This window comes from Desmodus rotundus, chromosome 13 (genome assembly GCF_022682495.2).
Source record: "Desmodus rotundus isolate HL8 chromosome 13, HLdesRot8A.1, whole genome shotgun sequence".
In the NCBI taxonomy this organism is placed as follows: Eukaryota; Metazoa; Chordata; class Mammalia; order Chiroptera; family Phyllostomidae; genus Desmodus; species Desmodus rotundus.
In genome coordinates this window covers 25,247,083-25,261,297 of record NC_071399.1, presented here as the reverse complement: position 1 = coordinate 25,261,297, position 14,215 = coordinate 25,247,083, and the positions used below count along the sequence as shown (strand labels likewise).

Here is a 14,215-nt window from a genome sequence, read left to right as displayed (position 1 = left end):
TTCTCTGAGGGACTAAACCTTTCGTCTGATTTCCCTAGGAACTCAACAGATTGATCCTCATTTATGATATATTTCCTCCCTCACAGACACCTTGCTGAGGGACCTGGGGACATTAGGTGCCCTGTGTTTTGGACCAAGGAAGGTCTTTGCCTAGTAGACACATCATTCTTGGAACGACTCAAAAGAGGTAGAAGATTTGGTCCCCAAGAGCAAATAATTTGGCTGGGGAGATAAGACTTACATACATCAAATTACTTGAGAAAGATGTATCTAAAATACATTTTAAAATCAAAAATCGAACTCCCATTTCTAGATTCAAGATGGTAAACACTGAGCATCCACGGACAACCTCACGCAGGAGGCAGGTGCTGAGCGCACCTGGAAGAGAGGAAAGGCTGGAGTTGGCAAAGGAGAGTGGTGGAGGGCTTCTGGGTCCTGGGATGATCGGGGTGTGGTCCTGGAGGCAGACAGCAGTGGGAGTGCCACGGCGGAGGGGTGGTGGGGTGCGGAAGGGGCTCCCCTGCTGTGCTGGCGACAGTGAGATCCCAATGTGCCTGTTGTGAACAGGCAGATGCAGAACTTTCTGGAAGGGGTGGGGAGGCAGAGAAAGGAAGAGGCTCTTCTAGAGCACTATGGAGGCCTGAGAAGTTGGGTGGGGAGGGCCGGGCAGCCCTCGCTGTGAAGGAGTGTCTGTGAGGCTGGGGAATCTTTTGTGCCCCAGATTAACAGTTTAACAGGCAAAGGCATGCACCCCCGGTTTGGAGAGGGGGTCGGGGTTTCATCTGTAGGACACTGAGATTGTTGGCGGTGGATTTTGAGTCTTCCATGCGTAGGGAAGATCACTATTAACATGTGCATGCGTTACGGCTACTGTGGCAAATTACCACAGACTTAGTGGCCTGAAACAACAGAAATTTATTCCCTCGCGGTCCGGGGGTTGCAAGTCCAAATCAAGGTGCCGGCGGGGCTGTGCTCCGTCTGGACGCGCTCGGGCGGAGGTTGTTCTTTGCCTCTTCCAACTTCTGCTGGTTGCTGGCTTCCTGGGCTTGTGGCCGCATCGCTTCCATCTCTGCCTCGTCTTTACGTCGCCTTCTCCTCTGTGCGGCTTCTTTTCTGTCTTCAAGAAGGGTACCTGCCATTGGATTTAGGGCCACCCTGGGTCAGCTAGGGTGATCTCATCCCGAGACATGTAACTCAAGTACATCTGCAGAAACTCTTTTTCCAAGTAAGTGACATTCACAGTTTCCAGGGATTAGGACACAGACATATCTTTTGGGGGCCACCACTCAGCCCCTTATAGGATGTTCTCCAAGGAGAGTACACGAAGGAGGAGACAGTGTCCCCAAGGAGAGAAGAAGCCATGAGGCACGGATGGGTCTTCCGGCAGAATGGCATCACACACTTCACCGGTGGCCGGTCCGGCGACCACTCTCACTCGGCAGACTCCAGCGGAGTGGGCACATGTGCCCAGCTCCGTGCTCAGCCCTTGTGCTGATATCATATTCAGTAATTATAATAACATTACTTCCTTTTAGCTTCACAGCAAGGGCATGAGAAACGCCCTACCCTCCCTGGCTTACAGATCAGAGAACAGGAGCAAAGGCGCCTGGGAACGCAGGGCTCTCAGCAACACGCAGGGGAACTGCTCTGGGCCACCTGGCCCCCTCCAGTCGTCTGCCCTCCCACTACATTTGTCTGCACTCCTCGACTTCATTTTATTGTCCCAGCACTCACTCTCTCTGGCTGTCACTCGTCCTTTTCTTTTTGAAAGACTTTATTTTTAGAAGGAGGCGAAGGGAGGGAGAAAGAGAGGGAGAGAAACATTCATGTATGAGAGAAACATCGATTGCTGGCCTCTTGCACACCCCCAGCTGGGGACCTGTCCCACAACCCAGGCATGCACTCTGGCCAGGAATCGAACTGGGGGCATTCTGGTTCTGGTTCATGGGTCGACGTGTGACCCACCGAGACACACCGGTCAGGGCTGCCACTCATCCTTAGTACAGACAGATGTTTGATAGGCTGGTGTAGCTGGCTGAGCAGCAACCATGGAACCAGAGTGCTCTGCCCGCATTCAGGATGAGGGCATCTGTGAGTTAAAGTGCACGTTAAGCTGGCAGCTGAGCAGGGAGCTTAAGTTCACTGACTTCAGAGACAGACGGCTTGCTTTGGAGTCCTGGCTGTGCCTCTCACCTGCGGTGTGACCCTGCACAAGCCATTTCAGCTCTCCGTGCCTTGGCTCCCTCATCTGTAAAACGGGGAGCACAATAGCACTCACTTGGGTGTTTTTAATGAGGATTAAATGCGTGTCTGTGTGTGTGTAAACATACAGTGCTGACAATAGTTCTTTGTGCACAGTAAGTGCCATGTGCTATTTACATAAAAATAAAACCACAAAATAGCAGCGGGAAGCCATGTGTTTGGTTCCTGTGGTGTCTGCATCTGTGGCTCACGGGGGCCACGGGCTAGTGATATGGGCCCCTTAAGTAAGGACACAGAGCCCTTGGAGATGCCAAAGCGGCAAGACACCTGGCTGTGCTGAGCATTCAAGCTTTAGAATGGAGTCCCCTCTCAAAAGCTGGCACCTCCTGGGTCCCAGCCAAGAATGTTTGCTCATAAAAATACCAAAACACAGAGGCTGGGCTTGAAGACAGCCTCACATTACGGACCCCAGAGTGGTCGGGCCAGCAGTCAGGCCAGTGTGGGCCTGTACCACACTTGGGCACTATGGTGGGCACCAGGGGTCATAACTGGAGGGTGCGAGGCTGCCACCATGACCTTGGCTCTGTTTGGCAGCCCTGGCCTTGAATGGGACCATGAGGTGGTTACCGGCCAGAACACACTCACAGCCTGCCGTTTCTCCCCACAGGCCGATGCTGCTACCAGCTTTCTCAGGGCAGCAAGATCAGGTAACTTGGACAAAGCTTTGGATCACCTGCGGAATGGGGTAGACATTAACACCTGTAACCAGGTAAGTGGGATGGGGACAGCGTGTGGTCTCTGAAGAGTGGCTCTTGCCTGATGCCGCTCCCTGAGTGTCAGTCTGCTTCTACTAACCTTTTTTCCAGTGGCTTCAAAAGTCCCCAGTGGCTTCCGCCTACTGAAGGCCCTAACCCTGGTGCTCACATCCTGCCTTGGTCCAGGGCCCCACAGAGAAGGGCTGATGCCTGAACAGTGTGGGCTGGCCCAGGCTCCATCCCCTGCGGCTTCTTCCCTTAGAAGTTGTCACTGGTCCCTGCTGTGGTCTTAGAATATGTGGTCTTTGAAAGGGGGCAGGAGGAAGGGCTTTGAAGGATGTTGTGTCAGTGGTGACATTAAATCTCCTTTGTCAGTCAGCAGCCTTTGAGAGTTCTCTGCAGGCAGAGCAGGAAACAGTGATGAGGACTGGCTCACTCCGGTTGACAAAGGCAAGGCTGACTCAGGTGCAGAACCAATGTGGCTGAAACGGCTTCTCTGGAGGTTTCTGCCGCCGAGGCACAGGGGTTTGGTTTCTGGAGGGGTGGTAAGGAAACAGAATGTATGCCGGACTGATCAGAGGGCAGAGTCAGACCCGAGGTTGGGAACTGACCCAACAGAGAGGAAATCACCCCCTAGAAAGCGAAGAGGGGTGTGGCTTTGGCTTCTGGATAGGATGACTTCCGCTTGTTTTTGCTGGCCCATTAAGTCATTCAGGTACACGTGCTAATTCAGTTTCCAATGTAGAATAAATTTACTGTGACTTTTTTTTTTAACCATTTAAAAATTGCTTTAAATTGTGGTGAAATACATATAACATAGAATCTAGCATCTTAACCATTTTTAAGCGCACAGTTCACTGACATTAAGTACCTCCATCCACAGAATTCTTTTTATCCTACAAAACTGACCCTCTGCACCCACCAAGCAATAACAGCCCAGTCCTGCCTCCCCGACCCCTGCCAGCCCCAGCCCCTAGCAACCACCCCGCTTTCCATCTATGAATCCGACTCCTACCCTACGCACCCCGTGTAGGTGGAAGCATGCAGTATTTGTCCTTTTGCAGCTAACTGGCTTGCTTCACGTAGCGTGGTGCCCTCCCGGTTCGTCCAGGCTGCAGTGGCTGCATGGCAGACCAACAGCGGCAAATTCCTGGAGTGCAGGTTAACTTTTCCACTGGCAATGTATCTCTGTCCGCCTGCCCCCTGCTTAAAATGCAAAATACCACTTGCTGTCTCTCCCAGGGCCAAGACCCCATTTGGATTCAGTTGGTCTTCTGTGGAGTAAATTCACCGTTAAAAGATCAGAGGGGAGGGAGCAGGTGGTATGTGATGGGCAACCGAAGTAAGTGTGTGATAGGAGGCAGGCGCCCATGGCAGTGAACTTCAGAGGGGAGGTGAAGCGTGTGGCCTGGACTCCAGGTTGCAGACTGGACGCGGAGGGGCAAGCCCTCCTCCTCTTCTTTTGTCCTCTGCTCAAATATACCAACAGGGACCTAGGACATTTCCCCCTAAACATGAAGAGCTAAAGGTTGGCGTTTGGATAGCAGATTGAAACAGATGAACCCATTTCTTTCACGGGAAGAGGTGATCGGAGCTAAGTATGGGTTCAGAGTGAGCGTCCTGGAGGCTCAGGAGACGGGGCCCAGGGGGTCCCCGAACTGCACCCCAGAAACTGCTGTAGGTCAAGTTGTTCCCACCCCCACCCCCAGGTGAGGGAATTTTCCCCCCTCCCCACTGGGGATGTACCGCGCTGGCAGGAGAGGCTGGCCCTGAGGCTCCCTTTGTTCAGCCGGGACTGCAGAAATCCAGATGCGCGCTTCTCCGCAGTGCAGCTTCCGACTGGGGAGCACCAAACCTCGGGAGGCCTCCCAAGGGTTAACATGCCAGCTCTCAAAGGAATGCATTTAGCAGAAATGGGGACAATTGAACATTCATAAGCCTTGAGCCAGGGCTCATTTTCAGTGTGAAATTGGAAAATATTGGTGACACCTGGGGACCGGCTTTGTCCTGATTGGCCTCCTGTCCGTGAGGCCCTGGAGGTACCTGGCTTGTCCCTCTGCTGTCTCTCCTCGGAGCACTTCCTCCGTTCATCTCGGGCCTGGAGAGCAGCAGGCAGCCAGGCCTTATTTGCACTTCATTGACTCCATTGTCAATCGATTGCTCAGCTCAGTGCCAGGGGCAGGTCTAGCTTAGCCCTACTAGAGACTGAAGGGAGGCTCTGACCTCAGGCCGGGGACTGCAGTCCTGGCTGAGACCAGCCCCTCTGTTTCAAAGCGCCAACTGCTGCTAGCAAGTCAGCGAGTGTCTGAGGGGAGTAAAAATAAGGATGCGCTGTAGTGCAAGGCCCCCTGCTGCTGGGTGAGTCCCGGCTCCCCACATCTTAGGCCCTGTTGGTCTTTGTCTTATGTTCTGAGCAGGAAGCTAGCTGCAGATGGGCTCCCCTGGGGCTCCGGCGTTGCCCCAGCCTCGTTCTGGTTTTATAGGGCATTATGGCTTTTGCTCTTGAGTGAGAAGTGTGGGTATCGGGGGAAGGACTAGAGTAGCTGAATGTGCGTCCTCATTAAACACATTAGTGCACCCATTGGGACAATGCTGCCGTTTGATAATGTTCACAAGGCTAGCCTGTAATGGCCCTGGGGACTTCCCCTCGCTAAAAGCATTCATTCATTGCTTCGAGAAGATAAAAACAGGCTCTCCTCCCAGGGTCATGGCCTGAGGATGTGTTTTGGCTAGAATCTTTTGAGCTGGTAGACTGTGATAGCGGCAATACAGCAAATGCTGATCCTTATGTAAGTAACACACTTTCAAGTAGTATGTTTTGTGGAAAGAATGTGTGCTGCTTGCCTTAATAGGAAGTAATTACTCTAAGTAGTGTGAAAAGAGGAGCTCTTGGCTTATGTAAGAGACATCCGAATATTCAGGGCAGTTTCCTTATTGCACAGATTATGTGTACTCATTTTTATCATCTTCATCGTCATTATTATGTTTAAAGAAAAGAACAGATCCACACACAGGGACACTCATACGCACCTGCATGCAGCAATATCTTCCTGTGTACGCCAGAGTCTTCCATTGATTCAGGCGTTGTTCATGCTTCAGAGCCATTGTCTTTTGCCCATGTCTGCCTTACGTCTCCACATGTATGTGGAGTGCTGAGCTTTAGGGGTTTCATTGTAAAAGAAAAAGTCCCAGGCCTCAACTTCTCTGCCATGTCGTAGTCCACTGGTAATGGGAGCTGTTGATCGAATAGCCCCGTCAATACATATGTAAACCAAACTATGTTAGGCACTGTGAAGGAGAGACGTAGAATTTTATGATAATACACGAGAGAGACTTGACCTAGAGTCGGAGGTCAGAGAAGGATACTGTGAAGGGATAGTTGAGCTAAGGGATGAGTAGGGGTGAATGAGTCGAAGGAAGGGAAGGACATTCCAATCACCAGGAGTAGCCTGTGCAAAGTCCCTGAGGCAGGGAAAGCACAGTGAGTTTAAGGAAGGCCAGGGTGGCTGCAGTGCTGGGAGCAAGAGGGATCAGATAAGGCTGGAGAGGTGAAGCTGGGGTGGAGCTGGCCCTTATATTATAGGCAGGAGCAATAGTCACAGTAGTCTACAACTGGGACAGCGAGCCCGAGGCCCAAGCAGTGTGTGTGTGTGTGTGCGCGCGCAGTGTGTGCACAAGGGTGTGTTCGCCCGCTGCTCCACCTGTTAATCCCATAGTTGCTGGCTGGAGGAAAGGTCTGGGTGATGGGACAGCGTGACCAGAGCAGCAGCAGTTGGGGGCGCGGGGGGTGGGGGGCGGGGAGGTGCTTCAGAGCTTGAGGCAATGGCTCTGGACCAAGAGGAATGGAGGTATTTCCCCATTTAACAACCTGTGCAGCGTGTCTGGGGAGAATATCCATGTTGCTTACAGAAGCCGTGTTCGCAGTTCTGGCCTTTATCCTGAGAGCAGAGGGAAGCAGACCGCAGGTTCAGGCACAGGTGTGACGTGGTCAGAGGTGTGCTTCAAAGGGTCACACTGGCCACTGTGCAGAACACACATGGGAGGTCCCGGAGGTGGATATGGGGGCCAGTGTTAAGACTGTTACAGTGGTCCAGGGAGAAACGTCCGTCGCCTGGGTGAAGATTGTGGGTGTGGAGATGGAGCAAGGTGCACAGGCCTCGGTGTGGAATTGGATGGGGGAGGGGAGGGAGGAGCCCTGAAGTAAGAATGACTTCAGGTCTAGCTTATTCTGGGGATGGAAGCACCGTTCACTGAAACCAGGACCATGGGAGGGGCTCAGTGTGTGGAGACGGGGTGAGGAGAAAAGAATGGGGTGTGTGAGATCCTCCTAAGGTCTTTGAGGAATCGAAGTGAAGATATATATATATATATGAAATTGGGTATCTGAGCCAGGAACTTAGATAAGAGGTCCAACCCAAAGATAGATATTTGGAAGTCATTCAGCATTCGAGGAAGGCAAGTGCTGGCATTGGCTGATGAAAACTGGGACGAGAGGCGTGTTGCATATTATCCCACCAGTGCGTCTGTGGGGTCACTCCACGTGTATTTATTAAGCACCTACTTTGTGCCAGGTACTTTTCCAGGCACTGAGCAAGACCGACAAAATAGACAGAGGCTGTGCTCTTGCGCCAGCTATATGCAGTAAAGGAGGCAGACATAACTGAGAAAATGAAATACGGAATGCCAGCTAATGAGAAGTGCCATGGATGAGAACAGTATTTTTATGGGGTGGCTAAGGAAGGCCTCTCCAAAGAAGCGATTTACGAGAGACCCAAGAGAAGTACATGAGACCATGTGGCTTCTGGGGAAGAGCATTCCTGGAAGAGCGGAAAAACACGTGGAAGGCCCCGGGGGTGGCAGTGAGCTGGGCCTATCTGGGGAGCAGCAGGAAGAACGGTGTGGCCGCAAGGGTGTGGTGAAAGGGGGACTGGTAGGCAGGAGGGGGAGAAATTTCCAGGGCCAAACCGTGAAGGGCTCCCAGGCCATGACGAAGACTTGGATTTTACTGTAAGGCTGATGGAGAGCCATTGGAAGGTGTTACACAACAGATGCTCAATCTGATGTAGATTTTTTAAAAAGATTTTATTTTATTGTTTAGATATTGGGGGATGGAGGGAGAAAGAGAAAGAGAGAAACATCGATGTGCGAGAGAAACATTGATTGGTTGCCTCTCACACTCCCCCAACCAGGGACCTGGCCCACAACCCAGGCATGTGCCCTGACCAGGAATTGAAACCAGCGACCTTTTAGTTTATAGGACAATGGCCAGTCCACTGAGCCACACCAGTCAGAGCTCTGATGTCGATTTTTAAATGATCACCTGGTGCTGTGTGGAGAATAGAGTTGGGGCACAGGGACAGAAGCAGGGAAATGAGTCAGGTGGCTGAAGCCATGGGCCAGGTAGGTCCCAGCGGTGGCTCTGAATAAGGGGGGCCAGTGGAAAGGTGAGGCGGAGGACTTGCCTCCCTGGGTCTGCTGTGTTGTCACCCTGGCCACACATAGCACAGGGATGTGCAGGGACCAGGGGCTCTTTAGTCAGCCCGGGACCATGTCTTTCTTGCCACTGCAAGAACCACGTGGCAGTGGGATGATTCTTTCTATCTCAGCTCAAAAGCCACTGGGAAGATGTTCCCGACCCCCAGAGCCTGGAGTCATCTCTGCCTTTGCGATTCACTGATCAGCCCTCTCCTGCAGCTCGGTCACGCCCTGCCATGCAGCGCGGTGATGTCGAGCACGTCTTGTCTGTCCCAGTAGACGCTGAGGGTGAAGTCCATGACTGCCTATTCCTCGCAGCACCCAGATTAGGGTCAGCTCTAGTAGATGCTCGGTACTCATTTGACTAAATGCTTACATAATTATGTGCATTCCAGTATCCGCTTCATATGTCCCATTTCCAGAATGGCTGCTGGATTGCTTAATCAAATGAAAATATTTTCTTATGGAGGCCATAGCAATTAAAAGAACACTTTCTGCAGTGAACTCACTGATCTTACACATTTACCAGTTAGCCGGGTAAAAAGGGAACAGCGGAGACAGCTCACAGCCTCTGCTCTCCTGAAGTCCTACAATCATTGGGTCAACTGGGATGCTCCCTTGGGCACCACGAGCTGTAACACCGGGGGCCAAAAACCTCATTACTTTAGTGTCTGTTCTCTTCCTGTAATGCTAGCAAACACTGGCTCACTTGCCTTCCTCATGAGAAGGTTACCTGAGACTCCAGGAGAAGAGTTCACACCAAAGAGAGAAGCCTCATTGTCTGCAGTGCTGGCATATGGCAGGGACTCAGCAGATGCTTCTCGGGACCATCCCAGGCACCCTCTGCCCCCATAGCCTGCCTTACTCTCTCCATAGCACTCTCTACTACCTGACTTAAGATGCGCCTGTGTTTCTCTTATGTTTCTCTGTCTTTCCCACTAAAATGTAGGCACCTCAGGGCAGAGGACTTGGTTTTATTCAATGCTCTTTTTCAGGATGCTGCCTGGCACACCCTAGCTGCTCATCAATTCAGTCAGTAGATGTTAAGCCCGCTGTAACCACTAAAGATGAGAGCTCGCATACTTGATGCTCAGCCCGGGAGGAGCTTGATGGAAGAGCATGGTGAAATAGGCATTCACAGGATAATGACTGTGCTTGGGATCTGGCACTGGCCCCGCCCCTCAAGTATGTGGCGATACTGGCAGCGGTATCCAGAAGCCCAACCACCTGAATATTCATGAAAACATAAACGACTTCCAATGCTAAAGCACAGCCAGCAAAAGCGTGTGAGGCCGTGCTAGTCCTGCTGATGTCCCCTAGGTTTCCACATGGACCTTTCACATGTCCCCTATCACTGCCGGGTACTTGTTTATCTTAAAAGTAAAGGGTTTCCGGCATTTCCAATAAATGGGGCACCTGTAACAATAGCTCCTGCTGCAGAGCAATCTTTTCTACAGAAACCAAATGCCAAGGCTTTTGATCAGGATTTCTTGGGCTCTGGCAATTGTGATAGTTACCACCTCCTTGCTAGAGAGTAAATTCATTTATCCCCTGCTCTCAAAAAAGTCAATAACAGGTAAAGAAGTCCAGCATGTACATAGAAGGATAGAAACTCCATGTTGTAAGTCCCATCCAGAACAAGCACAGAGGATGTTTTTGTTCATTTATTCTTTGATTCAACAAATATTTATTAAGCTGCTCGAATACGCCATGTGCCAGCTCCTCAAAGCTGAATAATTCCCAGTGCCTACTCTCACACAGTTCTGGTCTGGGGTGGTGGCTGAAATGCTGATGACTCGGAGAAGGGCCTTGAAGGAATAGTAGCAGTTTGCTGGGTAGAGAACTGGGGAAAGGGAAACACAACAGGAGGAGTAAATAGACTGCAAAGGCAGGAGCAGTGAAGGTCATGGGCAGCCAGGAGTTCAGTGAGGTACAGGTAAACGGACAAGAGCGAGGAGGTCAGGCTGCACAGGTCATGTCTAGGTCAGGGTAGATAGAGAACCTGTTACTTTTCTGTCATCTTCTTTTTCTTAGGAACTATGACAAGCACAGAAATGGCATTCAGCCACATAGTTTCCTAATTTTACTTGTACCCCCAAACTCACTCTGAAAGCCTTCTTAATATGACAATATGTTAATATTAAGCCTTCTGGAAACTTGCTGCCTTGTTGAGGTTGGAATAGCAGTGAAGGAGAGAGAAGAATATATTACTGCAGCCCCCACGTGGGAAAGTCGTGCTCTGTGGTGGGCAGTTAAACAAGAGAAGCAACTAGATGCCCCATGTCTGATGCCATGGATTCTTCTAGTTCTTACTAGAAAGGTACTAGTGAAAAAGATGGAACTTTAAAACCTCTATCTCTGAGTTACTTTGAATAGGTAAAATACTTCTGCATTTCAGCAGAAGCAAGCTGTCTGACATTCATCCTGCTAATTAGAGTGGCCAATCTACAGTTTTAAAGTAAGCTGATCCCATGTCACGAGTCAGAGCGACCCACAGTAATTAATAATCACAGATTCCAGTCCTACAGTGTCTCTGCTTTCTGGAGCCCTTCCCCAGGCACGGCCACTTTTAGTGTTCACGTCATCCTTGAGGTGGACACACAGGACAGGTGAGGTCAGTGAGAGGTGACAGTTTGAGGTCACTTTGAGGTCGGAGAGGTGGAGAGGGGAAGAGGCTTCCTGAACCGGAGTCTGGGTCTTCCAACTCCCAGGTGGAGTCTCTACACTGCACCCTACAGGCAGACTGGAGACTTGCAGCAGAGCCCTTTCCTCCTCTGGGCGACCTTCCTTGTACTGCCTGGTCTCATTTCCCCTCCCTTCTTGAAGAAGGAACCGTTAACTGACCAATTCAGTTACATAAAGATGTCCATTTGTAGTGACAACGGGGACATCTGGGATCTGAGGAATAAGGAAAAGTGTGAAGGGCATCTTCAGAATGATATGGAACCCGTTGTGAGGAAAGCGCACCCTCCACACTCCCTTTTATGGTTGATTGCTGTGGCTGTACCACGCGTAGACCAGCTGTGAAAGTCCTACTCTGGGGAGACTAAGGAAAAGGTAGTGCTGAGTGGGCCAGGCGGCATGTCGCCCACTCAGGTCTTCGAATCTATGGAACACACACGGTGTGCCCGTCCCCGTGCCAGGATCTGAGACGAAAAGGTGAGGAAAGCACAGAGCCTGAAAAAGTCCTGTCTGTTGAAAGACACGGGCGCAAGGGCAGATAAATGCAATTCCATTTGATGAAGGCTCTGCTAGAGCCATTGCTGAGTGCCGTGGGAACGTGGTTGGAAGAGCCGTTTACTTTTGGGGGGCCAGAAATAGGGTATGGTGTACTGAAGGGAGACAGGAAGAGACAGAAAATCACCTCTCTGGTTATCAGAGGAAATGCTAAACCCAGTTTCCGCTCTTTCTGATTGGAATCGACCATGCATGTACATTTGCCTGGGATTATTTACATTCGATTGTGAATTCTTTGATATAAACTGTTTTTAGTCATTTTTGACAAGCATGTCCCTGATTTTAATTGTTTTGTGATTTTTAATTTAACAATAAAATTAATCATGGTAGTTGTTTAAAAATTCATACTATACAGAAATACGTGTATATAGTCTTCCGTAAGCCTTCCTCTGTGCCCCAAATCTCTGTGAACAGGTTGGTGTGAATCTTGTGTTACCTTTTTCTGTACATCTGTGCGCGCATGTCTTAATTGTTCTCTGAGAGCTGCCACATTGTTTTATTCTGCCATTGTGGAGTGAAGAAGGTAGGAGATAGAGCAGTTATAATATTTTGAAGATACAAAGATTTGAGGCCCTGCCCCGATCTGTGTGGCTCCATGGGTGGGGCGTCCTGCAAAGCGAAAGGCCACCGGTTCTACTCCTGGTCCTGGTCGGGGCGCATGCCTGGGTTACTGGTTCAGTCCCCGCTCTGGGTGCATTTGGTTGGGACACAAAGGCAACCAATCCATGTTTTGCTCCCTCTTTTTCTCCCTCCCTTCCCCTCTCTCTAAAAAAAAAAAAAGGAAAAGATCGAGGCCCAGGGAGGTGAAGTGACGAGTTGGGAGGACAGTTTAGAGGCCTCAATTCCTTATCTGCTGTTCTTTGCCCTGAACCCCACTGCCCTGCTTCCGAAGGTCTGGCTCTTCTTCTCTTTTTAAAGAAATGCCAAGATCTCGGACATAGAAACTGTTTCTAGTCCATAGGAGATATTCTTAGCTGCTGAGCTGAATCTCAGAGTCCCATTCTCTCATTAACTTGAGCTCGCACTTCCTCCAGGCTCCCAGAGGGCCTCACCGCCTGCAGCTGATCTGCTCTGAGCCAGGGGACTTCGTTGAGGGTGGAGGCTGCACAGGGTTTTTATCGAGAGGAGAGAGGTGATCCAGGGTCGATTCATCTCCTGGTATAGCTCGGAAATAGTTGTGGGTTTCTTTCTTTCTTTCTTTTTTAAAGATAATGAAAAGGATTAGCGTGTTCTTCCTCCTCATGAATATCTAGTAAACTGTGAGTCTTAAGAGCTACCTGGGTAGGAGCAGTAAATTTAGATTGCAGTAAAACAGAGAGAGAGAGTGCTTAGAGCTGGTCTTGTTCTTTTCCACCTGCGTCACCTCTTTCTTTCTTTCTGAGTTTGTCCTTACCTCCCTGTTTCTGCTCTTAATCTACTTTCCCCATCCCTGGGTAAGAGACAGGTTGGCAAGGGAGATAAGGTAGGCTTTTCTGCCAGGGCTATGGCAGTTGCTTTAGGTCTGTCTGTCTCCTGATCCGTTACATTCCAGGATCATCTATTTTTAGCAGACCTAGCCCACCACGCAGTGTCTGGGGAGCCCTGTGAGATCTGGGTCAGAAGGAGGCTGCAGGTGGGATGGCCCAGCAGAACCCGACACCTGCCCTCCGAAAGAGGCTTCCCCATCAACGGTTCCCACATGTGCCTGGGGGCTGTTCTCCAGTCATCGGTCATCTTTTGGTGGTACTCCAGGGTTTTTACCTTGGAATAATCTCTGAGGTCCAGAAGGCTTGCGCCTCCCCTAATCAGATACGAGGGCTGTGCACGCTCAGCCCCTCACACTGTCTCTGAGTCCTCAGACACCCATCCTCTGTTCCCTCGGCCAGAGCCGCGAGATTCACCCTGCCTCCGCTTCTCCAGCGGCCTCTTCCACCACCGCTCACTCCGACCTCCACTTTCTTTTTCAAATATGTAAAGAGTTTCAAACCTATAAAAATGTTGCAAGGACAGTACAAAGAATTCCCACATCTCTTTCATCCACATTCTCTAGTTATCTATTACCATTTTACTGCATTTGCTCTGTCTACCTATCATATATACTATATATAACATAATTCCTCTTCGCCCCTAAACATTTCAGTGTGCACCACCCAAAAGTGAGGACACTTTCCCACATAACCACCCTCCAAACCTCCCAGTCAGGAAATCAACAGTGATGTAATACAACCATCCACAGACCCCATTAACATTTTGCCAACTGTCCCAACGATGAGAAAGTGTTCTTCCCTCTTTCCCCCTCCATCCTTTATCCCTTCTTTCATGCCCCTTCCACCCCGTATTCCATCTCCACCATCCCTATCTCCGTCTCCATCTCCATCTGCATCTCTATCTCCATCTCCACCATCCCTGTCTCCGTCTCCATCTCCATCTCCATCACCTCACATCATCTCTGCCCCAGGAGTCTGTCCAGGAAACACTTTGTATTTAGTCGTCATGTCTCATCAAGACTCCTTCAACATGAAACACTTCCTCCGTCTTTGCCTGTCTCTCGTGTTTTTGACAGTCTC

The 14,215-nt window shown here is 50.4% G+C and overlaps 1 protein-coding gene across 8 annotated transcripts in view; it reads left to right on the top strand.

The window, feature by feature from the left end:
• The window catches only part of ANK1 (ankyrin 1), a 197,385-nt gene that overhangs the window by 103,102 nt on the left and 80,068 nt on the right, over positions 1-14,215 (top strand). For 7 of the 8 annotated variants that reach the window (XM_045186675.3, XM_053916480.2, XM_045186673.3 and 4 more), the window contains exon 2: positions 2,870-2,971. In XM_045186675.3, coding sequence (XP_045042610.2) covers positions 2,870-2,971 — 102 coding nt within the window. Of the gene's footprint in view, positions 1-2,675; positions 2,731-2,869; positions 2,972-14,215 lie in introns of those variants that run through there. The other variant, XM_053916483.1, reaches the window with a different exon arrangement.